Source organism: Mesoplodon densirostris, chromosome 10 (genome assembly GCF_025265405.1).
Source record: "Mesoplodon densirostris isolate mMesDen1 chromosome 10, mMesDen1 primary haplotype, whole genome shotgun sequence".
In the NCBI taxonomy this organism is placed as follows: domain Eukaryota; kingdom Metazoa; phylum Chordata; class Mammalia; order Artiodactyla; family Ziphiidae; genus Mesoplodon; species Mesoplodon densirostris.
Window position 1 is genome coordinate 62,244,376 of NC_082670.1, and position 20,100 is coordinate 62,264,475.

General features: G+C 38.4%; 1 protein-coding gene across 4 annotated transcripts in view; it reads right to left on the reverse strand.

The window, feature by feature from the left end:
- The window catches only part of KIF15 (kinesin family member 15), an 88,328-nt gene that overhangs the window by 59,803 nt on the left and 8,425 nt on the right, over positions 1-20,100 (reverse strand). For all 4 annotated transcript variants that reach the window (XM_060109845.1, XM_060109846.1, XM_060109844.1 and 1 more), the window contains exons 4-7: positions 18,545-18,621; positions 14,542-14,579; positions 5,057-5,154; positions 3,545-3,724 (exon numbers count right to left, since the gene is read on the reverse strand). In XM_060109845.1, coding sequence (XP_059965828.1) covers positions 3,545-3,724; positions 5,057-5,154; positions 14,542-14,579; positions 18,545-18,621 — 393 coding nt within the window. The remainder of the gene's footprint in view (positions 1-3,544; positions 3,725-5,056; positions 5,155-14,541; positions 14,580-18,544; positions 18,622-20,100) is intronic.

Consider the following 20,100-nt stretch of genomic DNA (forward strand, 5'->3'; position numbering starts at 1 on the left):
CAAAAAAAAAAAAAAAAAATCTTCCAACAAACAAAAGTCCAGGACCAGATGGCTTCACAGGTGAATTCTATCAAACATTTGGAGAAGAGCTAACACCCATCCTTCTCAAACTCTTCCAAAAAATTGCACAGGAAGGAACACTCCCAAACTCATTCTATGAGGCCACCATCACCCTGATACCAAAACCCGACAAGGATACTACAAAAAAAAGAAAATTACAGACCAATATCACTGATGAATATAGATGCAAAAATCCTCAACAAAATACTAGCAAACAGAATCCAACAATACATTAAAAGAATCATACACCATGATCAAGTGGGATTCATCCCAGGGATGCAAGGATTCTTCAATATGCACAAATCAATCAAAGTGATACACCATATTAACAAATTGAAGAATAAAAACCATATGGTCATCTCAATAGATGCAGAAAAAGCTTTTGACAAAATTCAACACCCATTTATGATAAAAACTCTCCAGAAAGTAGGCACAGAGGGAACTTACCTCAACATAATAAAAGCCATATATGACAAACCCACAGCAAACATCATCCTCAATGGTGAAAAACTGAAAGCATTTCCTCTAAGATCAGGAACAAGACAAGGATGTCCACTCTCACCACTATTACTCAACATAGTTCTGGAAGTCCTAGCCACGGCAATCAGAGAAGAAAAAGAAATAAAAGGAATACAAATTGGAAAAGAAGTAAAACTGTCACTGCTTGCAGAAGACATGATACTATACATAGAGAATCCTAAAGATGCCACCAGAAAACTACTAGAACTAATCAATGAATTTGGTAACGTTGCAAGATACAAAATTAATGCACAGAAATCTCTTGCATTCCTATACACTAATGGTGAAAAATCTGAAAGAGAAATTAAGGAAACACTCCCATTTACCATTGCAACAAAAAGAATAAAATACCTAGGAATAAACCTACCTAGGGAGACAAAAGACCTGTATGCAGAAAACTGTAAGACACTGATGAAAGAAATTAAAGATGATACAAACAGATGGAGAGATATACCATGTTTTTGGATTGGAAGAATCAATACTGTGAAAATGACTATACTGCCCAAAGCAATCTACAGATTGAATGAAGTCCCCTACCAAATTACCAATGGTATTTTTCACAGAACTAGAACAAAAAATCTTAAAATTTGTATGGAGACACAAAAGACCCTGAATAGCCAAAGCAGTCCTGAGGGAAAAAAATGGAGCTGGAGAAATCAGACTCCCTGACTTCAGATTATACTACAAAGCTTATCAAGACAATATGGTACTGGCACAAAAACAAATACAGATCAATGGAACAAGATAGAAAGCCCAGAGATAAACCCAAACACCTATGGTCAACTAATCTACGACAAAGGAGGCAAGGATATACCATGGAGAAAAAGACAGTCTCTTCAATAAGTGGTGCTGGGAAAACTGGACAGCTACATGTAAAAGAATGAAATTAGAACACTCCCTAACACCATACATAAAAATAAACTCAAAATGGATTAGAGACCTAAATGTAAGACTGGACACTATAAAACTCTTAGAGGAAAATATAGGAAGAATGCTCTTTGACATAAATCACAGCAAGATCTTTGCTGATCCACCTCCTAGAGTAATGGAAATAAAAACAAAAATAAACAAATGGGACCTAATGAAACTTAAAAGCTTTTGCAAAGCAAAGGAAACTACAAGTAAGACGAAAAGACAACCCTCAGAATGGGAGAAAATATTTGCAAACGAATCAATGGACAAAGGGTTAATCTCCAAAATATATAAACAGTTCATGTAGCTCAATATTGAAAAAACAGACAACTCAATCCAAAAATGGGCAGAAGACCTAAATAGACATTTTCTCCAAAGAAGACATACAGATGGCCAAGAAGTACATGAAAACCTGCTCAACATCACTAATTATTAGAGAAATGAAAATCAAAACTACAATGAGCTATCACCTCACACCAGTTAGAATGGGCATCATCAGAAAATCTACAAACAACAAATGCTGGAGAGGGGGTGGAGAAAAGGGAAGCCTCTTGCACTGTTGGTGGGAATGTAAATTGATACAGCCACTATGGAGAACAGTATGGAGGTTCCTTAAAAAACTAAAAATAGAATTACCATATGACCCAGCAATCCCACTACTGGGCATATACCCAGAGAAAACCATAATTCAAAAAGACACATGCACCCCAATGTTCACTGCAGCACTATTTACAATAGCCAGGTCATGGAAGCAACCTAAATGCCCATCAACAGACAAATAGATAAAAAAGATGTGGCACATGTATACAATGGAATATTACTCAGTCATAAAAAGGAATGAAATTGGATCATTTGTAGAGACGTGGATTGATCTAGAGACTGTCATACAGAGTGAAGTAAGTCAGAAAGAGAAATACAAATATTATATATTAACGTATATATGTGGAACCTAGAAAAATGGTACAGATGAACCAGTTTGCAGGGCAGAAATAGAGACACAAATGTAGAGAACAAACGTATGGACACCAAGGTGGGGGAAGTGGTGGGGTGTGTGTGTGTGTGTGTGGTGGTGTGATGAATTGGGAGATTGGGATTGACATGTATACACTAATATGCATAAAATGGATAACTAATAAGAACCTGCAGTATAAAAAAATTAATTTAAAAAAATTCAAAAAAATGTGAATAGAATATTTTGCAAATTCCTGTCAAAAGGTTTCTTTGTCCTGAGCTGAATGGCCAAAAGAGGTTGCCTTTTGACACCTAACAAGTAATAAACAAGGGTAGAAAATAGAGAGAAGAGCCAGCTGGTTTGAAGGGCAGAGATCCTAGGAGCTCTTCAAAAGGGCAGCTCCGGGCTTCCCTGGTTGCGCAGTGGTTAAGAATCTGCCTGCCACTGCAGGGGATACAGTTTCGAGCCCTGGTCCGGGAAGATCCCAATGCCGCGGAGCAGCTAAGCCCATGCGCCACAGCTACTGAGCCCATGTGCCACAACTATTGAAGTCCATTCGCCTAGAGCCCATGCTCTGCAACAAGAGAAGCCACTGCAGTAAGAAGCCCGTGCACCACAACAAAGAGTAGCCCCACTCGCCACAACTAGAGAAAGCCCCCGCGCAGCAACAAAGACCCAATACAGCCAAAATTAAATAAATAAATAAATTTATTAAATAAATAAATAATAAAATAAAACTGTAACTCTATATCCTTTAAAAAAAACCAAAAAAAACAAAAGGGCAGCTCCCAGGAGGAACAACTAAAGGGATATGGTCACTAACAAACTGTCCCCCAGTGACATATAAGGTAGTTTTTAAGAGTCTATGACCAGAATGAACAACACCAAAATAACAAATAATCAAGGGGTCAAACTTCTATTTTAACTAAGGGGAAATTTATAAAACAGTGTCATATCCTTCTTTCATTTCTTCTCATGAACATTCTGGTTATGGCTTTATAAAACATTTTTAGTAACTCAACTCTTTCTTTTTTTTGAGATCAAGGTGCTCATCACAGCATGCTATATTGCCTACAAATCAAATTGCTCAAGGCAGGGTACCTGATAGGATTCAGCAGCTGAGGTCACCACCTGCTCCACAGCACCAACAACGAAGACTCCCTTCTTAATATGCTCCCTTAAGTACAGTCCAGCCGAAGCAGAGTCCAGGAGGTCATAGATCTGCTCGTTGTAGATTTCAATAAAGGAACACTTACAAAGAAAACTCTTTCCAGCTCCAGCCTGTAAAAGAGAAGCCTGGTTTAGCTATATTCTTTTCATGAGTTCATCCTTACCTTTCATGAGCATTCATCTTTCACTCACTTCACAACATATAAATTTCCTACAACATTATCCTTTACACAATACAGGACACTTAAAAGTCAGTATTAAAATGTAGGTTACTAGTTTCAGCACATCAGTACACTTTAAAGCAGCATCAAACTGTGGTCCCAGGAGCCCTAAAGTTCCCAACAGTGCCTCAGAACAAAGACAGGGAGGTGGGACTTGAGCATTCCAAATAGGCAATTCCATTTTTTGTTTAATTGAGGCATAATTGATATACAGCATTATACTAGTTTCAGGCGTGTAACATAATGATTTGATATTTGTATATATTGCAAAATGATCACAATAAGCCTAGTTAACATCCATCGCCATACATAGTTACATAATTTTTTCCCCTTGTGATGAAAATAGCAATTCCATTTTCACCTGTCTTATATATGAATCAAGTGTTATATTCCTCAAACGACTGAAAACAATGTATTTTAAAAGTCTCTCTTTAAAAAAATAAACAAATAAAAGTTTTCTTTAAAAAGCCTTGCTATAGGATTTTTAACCACAGAAATGCACATCACTAAACTTACTTCACTGGCAAATAATATGTGTGTCTAACTGCAATGGTCAGGCATAGTTTCTGCAAAGGAGTAAGTGGTAAACCAATGCTATATATCAGACTCCTTGGCACAAACGTAATAGAACATAAAACACTAATGGCTCTTAAGCCTGGAATTCCCTAAGCTAAAGACGCACAACCAACAGAATGACCCAATCTGGGAGTCAATGGAAAATGGAAGGCCACATCGCTAGGATGATGGAACACCATGTGTGAAGCAAGGAGAGCATAGTCAGATGGTAGCAGGTGCTGCAAAGGAAGTACAGATGGGCCCATTACTAGTGGCTGTCATGAAGATGTAGGGACAGCTGCAGTCAACTGTGAGCCTAGGTGCAGGTAGGTGATGGAGCTTAATGAATTTGTTTTCCTCAGTTAAGATTTTCTTTACACTTTCTCTCTTGTAAAATCTGAGAGCCTAAGAAGCACTACATTCTTCTTTCTTTCAATGTGGGTTCATGGATGATGCATGTTTTATAGACTAAAAACGTGTAGAAAATAAAAAACTCAGAATCCTTAATTTTATCTTAAGAATTGAAAGATTTTTTTTATGACTCTAGCCTATCCACACTGTAGACTACCAATGATGCCCTTCCATGTACCATGAGCTAATTATTAGTAGTTAGCTACTCAAAACTAGGTATTTCATAGAATCGCTTTATTTTTACAATAAGTTTTACCTTCTCTTTTTCACGTTCAATTAAGGAAAACAAATATTCAAAACTTCGTGGAATTACTCCTCTCAGGTTATGAGAAAAATGATCAGATTCAGATGGTCCTAAAGAAAAATGTAAAAATATATATATATAGCTGTTCATTTTTATTCTGTTAACAGGAGTCTTTCAAAACAGCAAAACTGAAAGGCAATTCATATAGAAAAGACAAATTGTATAATCAGTTTCTTTCAGGCCCCCAAACAAGATAAATCGTGGTAACAGATGGCATAATAGAACCTGCCTATCAATGGGACTGAAGGGAAGGGCCCACAATAGCCACTAAGCAATTTTAAAAAGTAGTTGTTGTTTGATAAATTAAAAAATCCATTTCAGTCCCAAGCTTGAAAATTTTCCTTCTGCAGGTACCAAAAGTAGCAGAAATAACAAATAATTGTACTTTACTGTTGCATAAGACATTCTGTCTCCTAGGCTGATCTTTATACACTGGTTCTGTGGCCACAGGCTAATTACTTAACCTCTTGGAGTTTTCAACTATAAAATGGAAATAGTAATGGTAATAACTATCTCACAGGGTATAAAAATTAGCATTAGCTAGTATTTTCTTAATTGGGCAGTAAAAGCCAAGCTGGTAAGAAAGATACTATAGGAATTCTTCACAAGATTTCTGTACAGACAGAAAATTGAAGAGCAATCCAATCTCTATTTTGTTAACACTGGGGAAAAGGGGAGATGTGAGTGGATATGTAAACAGCAGGATTTTTTGGATACTAATTCAAGCTATAGCTATATTTGCCAGAAAAAAAACTATAAAGCTAGAAAAGATCCAGAAGTTACTATATGTATTAGTTAAACATGCCTTAGAGGGACTTCCCTGGTGGTGCAGCAGTTAAGAATCCACCAGCCAATGTAGGGGACACAGGCTCAAGCCCTGGTCTGGGAAGATCCCACATGCCAAGAAGCAACTAAGCCCATGCGCCACAACTACTGAAGCCCATGTGTATACAGCCCATGCTCCACAACAAGAGAAGCCACCGAAATGAGAAGCCAGTGCACTGCAATGAAGAGTTGCACCCCGCTTGCCACAACTAGAGAAAGCCCACACACAGCAATGAAGACCCAACACAGCCAAAAATTAATTAATCAATAAGTAAATTTATTTAAAATATATATATATGCCTTAGAGGCCAAAGGAACTAACAAAATGCTGGTGTACGCAAGAAAATTACAGAAAATAAATTTTAAGATATTACTGTCATCTCGGTGTGCCACACCTAAAATATTTTAAATGGCCCTTGTAAACTGTACCTTAAAAAGATAAAAGAAAAAAATAAAAACAGGGCAGAGAAATGCAAGTAAATGAACACAGAGGACAGATAATATTAGAATACGTGCAGATAATTTTATAACATTTTCCTGCTAAATACTATATAAAGATACTCAAAATATTCATTATAGTTACCTTATCATCTCTTGCCTAGTCTCCTGCCTTGGCTCCCTATCTTGCTTCGGCTCTAGCCCCTCCTAGGGTCTCTATTCCATTCAGCTGCCTGAGTAGTCCTTTTAATTATACATCAGACCATGTAATTCTTCTTTAAAAAAACAAACAAAAAAAACAAACAAAAAAACCCGTTCCCATGACTTCACATACACTCATGAAAAATTCCAAAATCCATGACCTGGCTTCAGGCTACAATTTCAACTTGCCCCTTATTCTGTAAAATTCCACTCTAGCCCCATGTGTCTTCTTGCTGTTTCTTGAATGCTCTTGAGCATGCTCCCAACTCAGGGCCTGTGCATTTGCAGGGATGGTCCCTCTGCCTGGAAGATTCTTCTCCCAGAGTCTTATGGTTCCTTCTCATTTCACTCAGTAATTCTCTTCAAATGTCATGCTGAGAGGCCTCTCTGACCCACCTAACTAAAACAGCACCTGCTGCTCTTTTCCATCCTCTTATTTTTCTTCATAGTACTTACTACCTCTGGCATAATTACTAGACATTTATTTGTTTTTACTTGTACATCCCCCGTGAGAATATAAACTCCATGAGAGCCTGGACATTGCCTTGTATTTGAACAGACCACCAGAGCCTTGAAGAGTGCCTGGCATATTTTAAGCACTCACTTATATGTTGTCATAACCTCAGAGAAGGGAAAACCTTTCTTACTAAAACTCACAATTCAGAAACCATTAAAAAACAAAACAAAACAAAGAAAACCTGAAATTCAACCACATAAAAATAAAAAACTTTGGCATCAGAAAAAATTAAATAAGCCAAAAGAAAAAACCTACAGAAAAATCTGTAATCTATATCATAGACAAAGAGATAATCTATTTTATGAAGAATCCCCACAACTGAGTAAGAAAAAGACAAGATAATTCTTAAATAAGAAAAAAGCTTGAGGGACTTCCCTGGTGTCGCGGTGGTTAAGAATCCACCTGCCAATGCAGGGGACATGGGTTCAAGCCCTGGTCTGGGAGGATCCCATATGCAGCAGAGTAACTAAGCCCATGCACCACAACTACTGAGCCTGTGCTCTAGAGCCCTCGAGCCACAACTACTGAGCCCACATGCCACAACTACTGAAGTCCGTACACCTAGAGCCCATGCTCCACAGCAAGAAAAGCCACAGCAATGAGAGGCCCACGCACCACAACGAAGAGCAGCCCCCACTCACTGCAACTAGAGAAAGCCTGCACACAGCAAAGAAGACCCAATGCAGCCAAATATAAATAAATAAATTTATTTTAAAAAAAGAGAAAAAAGCTTGAATGGGCATTTTACAGAGAGGCTATTCAAATGTCCAATAAACGTATAAAAGGTGCTTAGTAGTCAATGGACATCAAACAAGTGCAAATAAAAACACGAGATAGTACTATACATACTCCAGAACAACTAAAAATTTTAAAACGGACAATACCAAGTGTGGACATGGATGTGGAGCACTGGGAAATTCTATGTCTACGCATCTCCATCATGACATTTTTACTAAAGCTGAACATACATATACTATAACCCAGCAAGTCCACACCCAGAAGTTCAATAGATATGCACTATAAAAGACACACACAAGAAAAAAATGTCCATAACAGTACTATTCATGTGCTCTAAAACTCTCTAGCAACAGCAGAATAGAAAATGTGGAGCTCCTTTAAGATGGCAGTGTGGGAAGACGCAGAGTTAGTGTCTCCCCACAACTAGGGCGCCTGCCGGCCACTGGTGGGGGGCTCTGACCCCAAAGAGATGGGAGGAACCCCAGAGTGAACCAGTAGGACATAGGGGGACCAAGGGAGGAGGAGAAGTGGAGGCCAGACAGGATCGGCTCCCCTGAGGCTGCGGAGATCAGGAGAGGGAGGTGGGAGGGACTCTCCGGGAAGAGTGGGAGAGGAGCGTAGGGCAATTGCCTGGCCCACTGGTCTCGGGGAGACTGCTGAGCTCCCAAGCCAGTCCCCCCCCCACAAAGCCCCATCCAGGCTGCATGGGTCCTGGGGGCACAGGAGGGAGGCCAGGGAGATCAGGAGTGGCAGGTGGGAGGGGCCATCAAGGAGGAGGGGGAGAGGAGCAGAGGTTGCTTTCCCCGCCCACTCGGGCCCAGGGAGCCTACTGAGCTCCCAGACCACTTCCCTGCCCTCCAAGGCCCACCCCCAATTGGTCCTGGGGGTATAGGAGGGAGGACAGGGAGATCAGGATTGGCAGGTGGGAGGGGACCCTAACCAGACCCCAGACGGGAGGAGCAGGAGAGGAGAGGAGAGGAGGGCGTTTGCCCCACCCACTCAAGCCCAGGTAGCCTGCTGGGCTCCCAGGTGAGGTCCCCCGCCCTCTGAGACCAGGCCCATGCCTGAGCCCCTTCTGTTCCTTGAGTCTAAGCCCCACCCCCACACAGCCCCCAGGGCCTTTTCCAGCCCTGTGGGTGCTGAGCACTGGCCCCACCCACCGCCCAAACCTCACCCTTGCTTAGGCCCTGCTCTCCACAGCCAAGGCCTTCCCCCCCCCTTTCCTTTTTTTTCTTCTCCCTCCTCCTCTTTTTTTACTATTGTGGTACTGACGTACCTTCCAATTGTTGATTCATCTATATTTTTATTGTTAGATTCTTTCTAATATATCTATTAGTTTCCTAGTCTAATTTTGTTTTTTACTTTGTTATTGTTCTCTTTTTTTTGCCACCCCATGTGGCTTGCGAGATCTTGATTTGTGAGCACAGGGTTGGGCTGAAGCTCCTGCAGTGGGAGCTCCGAATCTGAACCACTGGACTAACAGAGAACCTCAGACCCTAGGGAATATTCATCAGAGTGAGGTCTCACAGAGTTCCTCATCTCAGCACCAAGACCCAGCTCTACCCAAGAGCCTACAAACTCCAGTGTTGGAAGCCTCAGGCCAAACAACCAGTAAAACAGGAACACAATCCCACTCATTAAAAAAAAAAAGGAGACAGCAAAAAAATATGTCACAGATGAAGAAGCAAGGTAAAAAAACCTACAAGACCAAATAAATGAAGATGAAATAGGCAATCTACCTGAAAAAGAATTCAGAGTAATGATAGTAAAGATGATCTAGAATCTCAGATATTGAATGGAAGCACAGATTGAGAAAATAAATGTTTAACAAAGATCTAGAACTAAAGAACAAACAAACAGAGATGAACAACACATTAACTGAAATGAAAAATACACTAGAAGGAATCAATAACAGAATAACAGAGGCAAAAGAAGGAATAAGTGAGCTGGAAGACAAAATGGTGGAAATAACTGCCGAGGAGCAGAATAAAGAAAAAAGAATGAAAAGAATTGAAGACAATCTCAGAGACCTCTGGGATAACACTAAATGCACCAACATTCGAATTATAGGGGTCCCAGAAAAAGAAGAGAAAAAGAAAGTGTCTGAGAAAATATTTGAAGAGATTATAATGGAAAACTTCCCGAACATGGGAAAGGAAATAGTCACCCAAGTCCAGGAAGCACAGAGAGTCCCATACAGGATAAACCCTAGGAAAAACACACCAAAACACATATTAATCAAACTAACAAAAATTAAGTTCAAAGAAAAAATATTTTAAAAAATAACACACAAAGGAATCCCCATAAGGTTGTCAGCTGATTTTTCAGCAGACTCTGCAGGCCAGAAGGGAGTGGCAGGATATACTTAAAGTGATGAAAGGGAAGAACCTACAACCAAGATTACTCTATCCAGCAAGGATCTCATTCAGATTCGATGGAGAAGTCAAAAGCTTTTCAAACAAACAAAAACTAAGAGAATTCAGCACCACCAAACCAGCTTCACAACAAATGCTAAAGAAACTTCTCTAAGTGGGAAACACAAGAGAAGAAAAAGACACACAAAAATAAACCCAACTGGGGCTTCCCTGGTGGCGCAGTGGTTGAGAGTCCGCCTGCCAATGCAGGGGACACGGGTTCGTGCCCCGGTCCGGGAAGATCCCACATGCCGCGGAGCGGCTGGGCCTGTGAGCCATGGCCGCTGAGCCTGCACGTCCAGAGCCTGTGCCCCGCAATGGGAGAGGCCACAACAGTGAGAGGCCCGCGTACCACAAAAAAAAGAGAAAAAAACCAAACCCAACTAACACACCATTGTAAAGCAATTATACTCCAATAAAGATGTTAAAAACAAACAAACAAACAAACCCAAAACAATTAAGAAACTGGTAATAGGAACATCCATATCGATAATAACCTTGAATGTAAATGGATTAAATGCCCCAACCAAAAGACACAGACTGGCTGAATGGATACAAAACAAGACCCATATATATGCTGTCTACAAGAGAACCACTTCAGACCTAGGAACACATACAGACTGAAAGTGAAGGGATGGAAAAAGATATTCCATGCAAATGGAAATCAAAAGAAAGCTGGAGTAGCAATACTCGTATCAGATAAGATAGAGTTTAAAATAAAGACTGTTACAAGAGATAAGGAGGGACACTACATAATGATCAAAGGATCAATCCAAGAAGAAGATATAACAATTAAAAATGTTTATGCACCCAGCAGAGGAGCACCTCAATGCATAAGGCAAATGCTAACAACCATGAAAGGAGAAATTGACAGTAACACAATAATAGTAAGAGACTTTAACACCTCACTTACACCAATGGACAGATCATCCAAACAGAAAATAAATAAGGAAACACAAGCTTTAAATGACACAATAGACTAGATAGATCTAATTGATATTTATAGAACATTCCACCCCAAAGTGGCAGAATACACTTTCTTCTCAGGTGTACATGGAACATTCTCCAGGATAGATCACATATTGGTTCACAAACCAAGCCTTGAAAAATTTAAGAAAATTGAAATCATATCAAGCATCTTTTCTGACCACAATGCTCTGAGACTGGAAATCAATTATAGGAAAAAAAGTGTAAAAAAACACTGGAGGCTAAACAGTGTGCCACTAAATAACCAAGAGATCACTGAAGAAATCAGAGAAGAAATTTAAAAATACATAGAAACAAATGACAATGAAAACACAATGACCCCAAACCTATGGGATGCAGCAAAAGCAGTTCTAAGGGGAAAGTTTACAGCAATTCAACCTCACCTCAAGAAACAAGAAAAATCTCAAATAAACAATATAACACTACACTTAAAACAACTAGAGAAAGAAGAACAAAGAAAACATAAAGATCAGAGCAGAAATAAATGAAATAGAAATGAAGCAAACAATAGCAAAAATCAATAAAACTAAAAGCTGGTTCTTTGAGAAGATAAACAGAATTGATAAATCCTTAGACTCATCAAGAAAAAAAGGGAGAGGATGCAAATCAATAAAATTAGAAATGAAAGGGAGAAATCACAACTGACACTGCAGAAATACAAAGGATGATAAGAGACTACTGCAACAACCATATGCCAAAAAAATGGACAACCACGAAGAAATGGACAAATTCTTGGAAAGGTACAATTTTCTAAGACTGAACCAGGAAGAATTAGAAAATATAAGCAGTCCTATCACAAGTAATGAAATTGAAACCAGAATTAAAAACCTTCCAACAAACAAAAGTCCAGGACCAGATGGCTTCACAAGCAAATTCTATCAAACATTTAGAGAAGAGCTAACACCAATCCTTCTCAAACTCTTCCAAAAATTGCAGAGGGAGGAACACTCCCAAACTCATTCTACAAAGCCACCATCACCCTGATACCAAAACCAGAAAAAGATATCACAAAAAAAGAAAATTATAGACCAATATCACTGATGAACATAGATGCAAAAATCCTCAACAAAATACTAGCAAACAGAATCCAATAGCACATTAAAAGGATCATACACCATGATCAAATGGGGTTTATCCCAGGGATGCAAGGATTCTTCAATATACGCAAATAAAACAATGTGATACACCATATTAACAAACTGAAGAATAAAAACCATATGATCGGGCTTCCCTGGTGGCGAAGTGGTTGAGAGTCCGCCTGCCGATGCAGGGGATGCAGGTTCGTGCCCCGCTCCGGGAGGATCCCACATGCCACGGAGCGGCTGGGCCCGTGGGCCATGGCCGCTGGACCTGCGCATCCGGAGCCTGTGCTCTGCAACGGGAGAGGCCACAGCAGTGAGAGGCCCGCGTACCACCAAAAAAAAAAAAAAAAAAAAAACCATATAATCATCTCAATAGATGCAGAAAAAGCTTTTGACAAAATTCAACACCCATTTATGATAAAAATTCTCCAGAAAATGGGCATAGAGGGAACCCACCTCATCATAACAAAGGTCATATATGACAAACCCACAGCAAGCATCATGCTCAGTGGTGAAAAACTGGAAGCATGTGCACTAAGATCAGGAACAAGACAGGGATGTCCACTCTCACCACTCGTATTCAACATAGTTTTGGAAGTCCTAGCCACAGCAATGAGAGAAGAAAAAGAAATAAAAGGAATAGAAATTGGAAAAGAAGAAGTAAAACTGTCACTGTTTGCAGATGACATGATACTATACATAGAGAATCCTAAAGATGCCACCAGAAAACTACTAGAACTAATCAATGAATTTGGTAACGTTGCAAGATACAAAATTAATGCACAGAAATCTCTTGCATTCCTACACACTAATGGTGAAAAATCTGAAAGAGAAATTAAGGAAACACTCCCATTTACCATTGCAACAAAAAGAATAAAATACCTAGGAATAAACCTACCTAGGGAGACAAAAGACCTGTATGCAGAAAACTATAAGACACTGATGAAAGAAATTAAAGATGACATAAACAGATGGAGAAACATACCATGTTCTTGGATTGGAAGAATCAAGATTGTGAAAATGACTATACTGCCCAAAGCAATCTACAGATTCAATGCAATCCCTATCAAATTACCAATGGCGTTTTTCACAGAATTAGAACAAAAAAACTTACAATTCGTATGGAAACACAAAAGACACCGAATAGCCAAAGCAATCTTGAGAAAGAAAAATGGAGTTGGAGGAATCAGGCTCCCCGACTTCAAACTATACCACAAAGCTACAGTAATCAAGACAGTATGGTACTGGCACAAAAACAGAAATACAGATCAACGGTACAGGACAGAATGCCCAGAGATAAACTCACGCACATATTCGCACCTAATTTACGACAAAGGAGGCAAGAACATACAATGGAGAAAAGACGGCCTCTTCAATAAGTGATGCTGGGAAAACTGGACAGCTACATGTAAAAGAATGAAATTAGAACACTACCTAACATCATATACAAAAATATATTCCAAATGGATTAAAAACTTAAATGTAAGACCAGAGACTATAAAACTTTTAGAGGAAAACATAGGAAAAACACACTTTGACATAAACCACAGCAAGATCTTTTTTGACCCACCTCCTAGAGTAACAGAAATAAAAACAAAAATAAACAAATGGGACTTAATTAAACTTAAAAGCTTTTGCACAGCAAAGGAAACCATCAACAAGACAAAAAGACAACCCTCAGAATGGGAGATAATATTTGCAAATGAAATAACAGACAAAGGATTAATCTCCAAAATACACAAACAGCTCATGGAACCCAATATGAAAAAAACAAACAATCCAGTTAAAAAATGGGCAGAAGACCTAAATAGACATTTCACCAAGGAAGACATACAGATGGTCAAGAGGCACATGAAAAGATGCTCAACATCATTAATTATTAGAAGTCAGAGTAATACATATGTCAGGGGACAGCAGTGGGAGTAGTTACGGACTAGGAATCTTGGTCTGGGTAGTGGTTATACAGTACATAATATATAAAAGTTCATTAAACCCACTTCAAAAATTGTTCATTGAGCACATACTCTGTGCTAAGCATTGAGCTGGGAACATAGCTAAAAACACAGACTTTGCTATAATGGAGGTCGCAATCTGACAGAAGCTTGGGAAATAACCCTAATTTTAAGAGGTCAACATCATATACCAGAAAGTATTCCTTTCCAAAAAATATACTAAGTTCTGTCATCACAAAAAGAGTAGACTAAGCCAGTAAATGTTAATCTCTAATTTACTTACCCATCATAGTAAATGTTTTCCCTGAACCAGTCTGTCCACTGTAAAAAAGAATGTTTCATATATTATTTTCACACATGAAATTTAGAAGACTACCCTGTTTTAATATGGTCTACTAGTATATAAATTTTCCCCACAAAGAACTAATTGTCTTTCTTTTTAAAAATTATATCAGGTAAAAAGTGAATGATACATTTTCTTTCTCTCCTATTCTACCACTAAAACTTAACCACTCTTAACTGTCTAATAAATGCTTCTGGATTATACAGACATGGCCATCAGAGTTTTCATTTAATTTTTATTTACAAAATTGGAATGATGCTATTCATACTTCTCTGCAACCTGTTTTTTCCCCTAAATTTTTATCTCACACATCTTTCTATGTTGGTAAATAGAGATCTGCCTCTTTATTTTTAATGGCTACATAGTATTCCATGAATGTATCATAATTTATTTAATCAGAACCAACTAGACTTTTTTTCCCCAATTTTTGCTATTCTAAATAATGCAGCAATTATCTTCCTAAATTCTGCCTTTAAAAGATACTAAGATGTATGTCTTCATTTAAAAATAAAGCAATTAAAAACATCCTTATGCTATAGGCTTGATTTTTTTTTTTTTTTTTGTATAGTGTCATATCTCCTCAGGTACACCAAGAAACAACTAAAAAAATTTAAATTTAGGGATTTCCCTGGTGGTCCAGTGGGTAAGACTCCATGCTCCCAATGCAGGGGGCCCAGGTTTGATCCCAGGTCAGGGAACTAGATCCTGCATGCATTCCACAACTAAGAGTCCACATGCCGCAACTAAAGATCCCACGTGCCACAACTAAGACCTGGTGCAGCCAAAATAAATATAAATAAATATTTAAAAAATAAAAACAAAATAAAAATTTATGTTGAATATAGATGTCAATTAGGATGTTAAATGTGTTTACATTGGATTCATGGCACAAATATAAAATTTTGAGTTTACTTTTTGGTTCAATGCTCCCAAGAGCTAGAAAACAGTATAATCTAGTTGTTTACCTCTTTCTTTCGGAAGTAGGGGGAAAAAAGTTCTTCAGTTAACTCAGAATAAGAAATGGATATCGTTGAGCGTCCTACTTGAAAGTGAAGGGGACACTATTAACAATAACTCGAATTGAGAATGTCTAAAGTAAACCAGAAAGCATGCTCACCCAACCAATAAATCAATGCTCACTTCTCTCCGTATGTTTCTCATTTCTGCCCTCGACTACCAAAAGCAATTTTCAAATTAAATATTATAATTAGTATGCCTAAGGATCTTCAAAGAAAACAGTTCTGAAGACATATAATCTCTGGTAATTATGGCTCTTATTTCAAATTGATTTTTGAACTTTACCACTCAAAATATTCTGTGGAAAAAAAAAATCTTTTTTTTTTTCTTGAGAAGACATGAGAAAATGGTTATCTGCTTCACAGGTCAAGAGAGAATATTTAGTTCTGCTGAACACAACTGAAAAGTAAGCATGAAAGGCAAAGGCAAATTTTCAAGGAAGAATTTGTGCACAAGATGAATGCAAGCTTTAAACTTCTTATTTTTTATTTTCTTGTATTTTGAGCCAATTACAGATGAACCAAGGGCACACACACAAAAAAAGCATCAGCTGCTCAAAATTAATTACATAATTCACTACATCCTATTAAAAACCTCTGGTTCTAAATAAAATTAGGAAGTCTATTGCTAGAAGAAAAGGAAAAAATAATTGTACTACAAATTATATTCCTATTTATGAAATAAATCTGAGATGATTCACCTTGTAAAAAAAACTGACCTTGTAGAACGGCCAAGGTTGTCAGCTTACATTCCAACATTAAACCTAGAGCAGTATTTTAAGGCTGCCAGCATTTAGAAACTCAGAATCATCATGCACTTTTTTTTTTTTTTTTGGCTGCGCTGTGAGCCTTGCAGAACCTCAGTTCCCCGACCAGGGATTGAACCCAGGCCCTTGGCAGTGAAAGCACCAAGTCCTAACCACTGGACCACCAGAGAATTCCCATCATCATGCACTTTCAATATATATTTGGAAGACAGATTGACAGTTTCTTATACTATATGACCCAGCAATGTATTCCTACGTATTTACTCAAGTGATTTGAAAACTTATGTTCACACAAAACGCAATATTTGAATGTTTGTAGCAACTTTATTCATAATTGCTAAAAACTGGAAGCAACAAAGATATCCTTTAACAGGGGAGTGAATTAAAAAAACGGTGGTAAATCCACACAGTAAAATACTACTCAGCAAAAAAAAGAGAAAAAAGGAAAGAAAGAAAAAGCAAAAGCTACTGATGCATGCAACAACATAGACAAATCCTAAATGAAAAAAGCCAGAACCAAAAGGCTAAATATTGTATGATTCCAATCATATGACACTCTGGGAAAAGCAAAGCTATAGGAATGGAAAATTTATTAGTGTATCCAGAGGTTGTGGGGGGGCGGGTAGGAGTGGCTGACTATGAATGGGACAAACAGGAGGAACTTTGAAGGTGGAGGAACTGTTCTCTTCAATAGGGGTGCTAAATGCTTGGGTCTCTGCATTTGTCAAAACACTATGCAACTGTACATCACAAAGGGTGAACTTTAAAGTATGCAAACTAAATAAACAAACAAAACACATCAACTAGGATGTCAGAGACCCCAGGATGGAATGCATCTAACTGAATTACAAGTTCATGACATACTGCACTGAAAGGTATAGGTGGAAAAGGGGCTGGCCTAAGTAAGTTTACAAAATGAGGTTTTGACTAGAAATTGTAGGACTTAAGGAAAAAAAAAAGGATCTGTACATAAACACTGTACGCAGTAAATTTGTTCTTCACAGGGATACAGGCTAACAATTCTGAAACTGCTTTACACGTGTACTGGGGATGAACAAATAAATAAACGGATGGTAGCAGTGGGAGCCCGGGTTTCTCACTGTCAGCAAGGGAAGTTACAGATAAACAAGAAAGAAAGGCTAGAATGAACCCACGTGGATTCTAAACCCTTGGATTAGAGTCAGAGACATCAGTATGAACTCAAGTTTACCTTACTGTATATAGAAATGGATAGAAACAGAAACAATTATAGATATGTCTGTATACATGACTTAGTATACATACATATATTACCTAGCTCTATCTGCTGAAAAGGCCTAGAAGCAATGACACTCCAGTAGCAACAAACATACCGAGTGCCCTTAGTTTCTAAACACCATTCTCCAACAAAAGGAACCAGGGCTCCTTGCCAAAATGGCTGATTCTAGGTCTCAGACGGAAAATATAAGATGAGCCAGGAGCATGCTGTAGCATCGTAAAGGAAGTGCTCAAAAAACGAAAGCATGTGACATGTCAAAGGGACACAGAAACCAACCTCAAAAAGCTCCCAATGGCCAAGCTAGAACAATGTAAGCAACAAGATAAACATAAGGTAGCATTAGATTATAACCCAAAGTATGAAATAAATATATGTAAGTCCATACCATATAAATGAATGAATTAATTAATGGGGCAAAAAGACAAATCTTCCTTACAGAAGAATCCCGGATAACATGTAGATCCTCTCCAGGAGGTAGAGTTTAATCCCTCCCACCTTGCTTACACAGGTGGGGCCAATCAGATCACATGAGTTCTTAAAATTAAAGAACATGCCCACCTCAGTCAGAGAGCAACATGACTAAGGAAGAGCAAGAGTTGCATGTCACTGGCTTGGAAGATGGAGAAAGGGGGCTGTAAGCCAAATAATGTACATGGTCTCTAAAGTCGGAAAACTAGATTCTAGATTCTCCTCTAGAGCTTTCAGAAAGGAACACAGCCCTGCTGACACCTTTATTTTAGCTCAGAGACCAGCGTCAAGCTCCTGACTTACAGAACTGTAAGACAATAAATTTGCGTTGTTTCAAGCCACTAAGTATGTGGTCATTTGTTACAGAAGCCATAGGAAACAAATAGAAGCACTTGCTATTATACCCTTGTATAAGGAAACAGTGAACAACTTACTATGCAAAGATGGTACCATTATAGCCACTCATGCAAGACTCCACAATGCCTTTGGCCACAGTTGAGAACACAGACTCCTATAAATGTTAAGCACCAAATATGTTAACATTTCACAAAAATGAAAACATTTTTCCTAAACTACATTCTAAAATATAATAAAATGTGTGTGCAAATTTTCATCTGCAATAACATGAAAATTATATCTACTATAGGAAAGGCTAAAATAGCTAAGATGATAAAACTGTAAACATAATTATGTCCATTAATCTCCTATGCAATTATAGATTTAAACCTCACATCTAGAGTTTATATAGAATTTAGCATACTGCATGCAATATTATACTGGTATCAGCATAAAATACATAGCCCTATATGTTCTTCAGTACTTTTCCCACAAGCTTATACTAAATAATCAACATCTGATTATTATTTTCATTTTTATATATAAATAGATGCAGCCTTATCAACAATGCAAGAATTTGTAGATCTGCATCGTCTAGTATAGTAGCCATGAGCCACATATGGCTACAGAGCACCTGAAAGGTGGCTAGTCCAACTTGAGATGTGTTGTAAGTATAAAACATACACCAGTTTTGGAAGACTGAACATGAAAAAAAAAAAAGAATGGAAAAATATCTCATTAATAACTTGCTTTATATTCCTTACATGTTGAAATGGTATTTTAGATATACTGGGTTAAATAAGATACAGAATTAAAACTAATTTTACCTGTTTCTTTTTTACTTCTTAAAAATGTGGCAGGCTTGCCTGGTGGCGCAGTGGTTGAGAGTCCGCCTGCCGATGCAGGGGACACGGGTTCGTGCCCCGGTGCAGGAAGATCCCACATGCCGCAGAGCGGCTAGGCCCATGAGCCATGGCTGCTGAGCCTGCGCGTCCGGAGCCTGTGCTCCGCAACTGGAGAGGCCACAACAGTGAGAGGCCCGCGTACCGCAAAAAAAAAAAAAAAAAAAAAAATGTGGCTACTAGGGAAATCCCTAGTGGTCCAGTGGTTAGGACTCTGCGCTCTCACTGCTGAGGGCCCAGGGTCAATCCCTGGTTGGGGAACTAAGATCCTGCAAGCCGCACGGCACGACCAAAAATGTGGCTACTAGAAAATGTTAAATTATATATATGCCTCACTTTCTATTTCCATTGTCCAGCCATGCCCTAGATGAAAAAGATCTAAAGATCTACATGTCTCACCAAAAACATCAAAAACATCCATGTGTATGAGGGAATAATCAAGATGTGTGATGTCCAATGCAATAGCCATTAGCCATGTGTGGCTATTACTTAAATTAATTAAAATTAAATAAAAATTAAAAGTCAGGTCCTCAGATGCACTAGTCATATTTCAAGTGCTCAACAGCCACATGTGGTTAGGGCATCTGAGAAATTAATAATCTGAAAAGGTGAATTTGAAATTTTAATTAATCTTAATTAATTTAAACTTAAATAGCCATGTGTATCTAGAGGCTCATGTAATGGACAGCACACTTACAGAACATTTCCATCACTGCAGAAAGTTCTATTTAATAGTGCTAGCTAGATTTTAA